This window comes from Limulus polyphemus, unplaced genomic scaffold (genome assembly GCF_000517525.1).
Source record: "Limulus polyphemus unplaced genomic scaffold, Limulus_polyphemus-2.1.2 Scaffold7619, whole genome shotgun sequence".
Lineage (NCBI taxonomy): Eukaryota > Metazoa > Arthropoda > Merostomata > Xiphosura > Limulidae > Limulus > Limulus polyphemus.
The window spans coordinates 13,897-16,648 of record NW_013673229.1 but is presented as its reverse complement, the minus strand read 5'-3'; the positions used below and the strand labels follow the sequence as shown (position 1 = coordinate 16,648).

Below are 2,752 nucleotides of genomic sequence, written 5' to 3'. Positions count from 1 at the left end.
TGGAGACAGTGTTCTATTTACGTTATAAGCAAGTCGTGTCCCCTATCTTATTACCTTCTCATCTGATAGGGATAGTGTTCTATTTACGTTACAAGCAAGTCGTGTCCCTATCGTATTACCTTCTCATCTGTTGGGGATAGTGTTCTATTTACGTTATAAGCAAGTCGTGTCCCTATCTTATTACCTTCTCATCTGATAGGGATAGTGTTCTAATTACTTGTCAATTTTTGAAATGTGTGATCTAATTTGGTTCTTGATGTGACTGAAAACTTCAGTTCCTTGTTAAATAAGAGAATAACGATACTTCATTCTACAATTCTGAAATGTGTCACTTTTCTACCGTAATACAAATTTCTCTAAGTTACTGCTTTTCACGCTTAATCCAGCTTATGAGGCCTCCTGAGTAATGTATGTCACACGTGCTGACTCGGATGTTGTTGTTTTTTTAGACTTCTTTTTAAAAACAGGCTTATGACGTTTTACAGTCTTGAGGGTTTTTTATATATAAAAAAGGCTTATGGAACTTTTGTTGCAGGCGGAATGAATCAAATGTTCGATTGTAATCTGTTTGTTTTGCACTTTATTTTGTTTTATCGGAGATTTAATTGTTTTCTTATTTGTTTAGATGAAAGTTTGGGGTTTTATGAAAGAGTTGACCGTGAATTTCAGTTTTTGGTTTATTTTCTTCTGGTCAGATGAAACCAACCAGTTACAAGAACAACACCAGAACGGACAGCAACGACAAGATGGACGGCGAGGTCCCAAACGTCCTAGAACTATCTTGACCACTGCTCAGAGAAGAGCATTTAAGGCGTCATTCGAAGTCAGCCAAAAACCTTGTAGAAAGGTAAAATGATTGAATATATAACAACAAACATGAGATGTAGGGAGAATATATAACAACAAACATGAGATGTAGGGAGAATATATAACAAAAAATATGAGATGTAGGGAGAATATATAACACCAAACATGGGATGTGGGGAGAATATATAACAACAAACATGAGATGTAGGGAGAATATATAACAACAAACATGGGATGTAGGGAGAATATATAACAACAAACATGGGATATAGGGAGAATATATAACAACAAACATGAGATGTAGGGAGAATATATAACACCAAACATGGGATGTAGGGAGAATATATAACAACAAACATGAGATGTAGGGAGAATATACAACAACAAACATGAGATGTAGGGAGAATATATAACAACAAACATGAGATGTAGGGAGAATATATAACAACAAACATGAGATGTAGGGAGAATATACAACAACAAACATGGGATGTAGGGAGAATATATATGTTGTTGAATTTCGCGCAAAGCTACACGAGGGCTATCTGCGCTAGCAGTCTCTAATTTACCAGTGAAAGACTAGAGGGAAGGCAGCTAGTCATCACCACCCACCGCCTACTCTTTTACCAACAAATCACACACACTGGATTGACCGTCACATATAACGCCCCACACGGCTGAAAGGGCGAGCATGTTTGTTGTGACGGGGATTCGAACCCGCGACCCACAGATTGCGAGTCGAGCGCTCCCTAACGACCTGGATCCATAAGTGTTCGTCTATTAAAAAGAAGAAGAGTATTGATCAACGTGTGCTTATTGTTCTAGCATGTGGGTCGAGAAATCAGAATGCTAGAATTCGGGGTTCGATCCCTGCCGTAGACAAAAAGTATTATTATTACCAAACATATCGCCAGAACCGAACGTGTGTTCCACTCAGTTGGGCGAAACTGGCGTAATTGTTAATTCATATTCATTCTCATATACATAGAGGGAGCCCCTCTCCACAGATAACCCATCACGTGCTTAACTACAGACAAATAAATATAGAGGGCGTTTTGACCATACAGTATTATCACTTTTCTCACAATATTTGTTACTGATTTTATTGTATAGAAAAAATTTCAAAGTCTTTCAATTCTCTGTGCGATAGGATAACGACGTTTGGCGGTGTGTGTTGTTACCATATGACACATGGCTTGTGACGCGTTTTAGTAAATTACGGATTGTATCTTTGATTAACTTATAACGTGTTGATTTTGGGTACTATGGACCCTTTTCGTAGCTGAGAATGTTAACAGTTTTTTGTTATATTTTTAATAATAGGTCCGAGAATCCTTAGCCAAAGAAACTGGTTTGAGTGTGCGCATTGTGCAGGTTTGGTTCCAAAATCAGAGGGCGAAGGTAAGCTTTGTCAAAATAATAGTTTGATTTAATTAGCATTTTATTTATAGCTGTGTTAAAATATTTTCCGCCTTTTCATTGTACTGTATTAGTGAACGACGAAAGAAAATGTGCTACGTAAATAGTGACGTTTTTTTAGCCGCGGCACAATGGCTCATAGAACGGCTCCAAGTTATTGTTTGTTTCTTTTGCGTTTTTTTCGGGTACAAACTTTTAGCTCATTGCTCAGTCATCTCTTGACCGATTTGAGATCTAATTACAGTTTTGGACTCAGGAGACCAAACCCTTTCGACTGACCACCCCCAAGGTCTCATAGATTAATTTACTCTAATCCTGGCTAAAATAATTTCAATTTCGGGGTAGGCTAGAAGAGATCCTGATGAGTAATAAAACTGAATTCGGTATACGCGTGCCCCACGCTTGATATTGCTGGCGCACAAAAATATCGCTAATAAAAAGGGGAAAAAAAGGTTGGAGAGAGAGAGTGGTATTGTAAAGTAAAAAAAGTTAATAATAAAACATTGTAAAAAAACTGCCTGCAGAA

At 37.6% G+C, this 2,752-nt stretch overlaps 1 protein-coding gene across 1 annotated transcript in view; it reads left to right on the top strand.

Annotated features, from left to right (window-relative positions):
* LOC106474733 (LIM homeobox transcription factor 1-beta-like) overlaps positions 1–2,752 on the top strand; it is a 10,990-nt gene that overhangs the window by 3,224 nt on the left and 5,014 nt on the right. The window contains exons 2-3 of the mRNA XM_022403032.1: positions 696–847; positions 2,131–2,208. Coding sequence (XP_022258740.1) covers positions 696–847; positions 2,131–2,208 — 230 coding nt within the window. The remainder of the gene's footprint in view (positions 1–695; positions 848–2,130; positions 2,209–2,752) is intronic.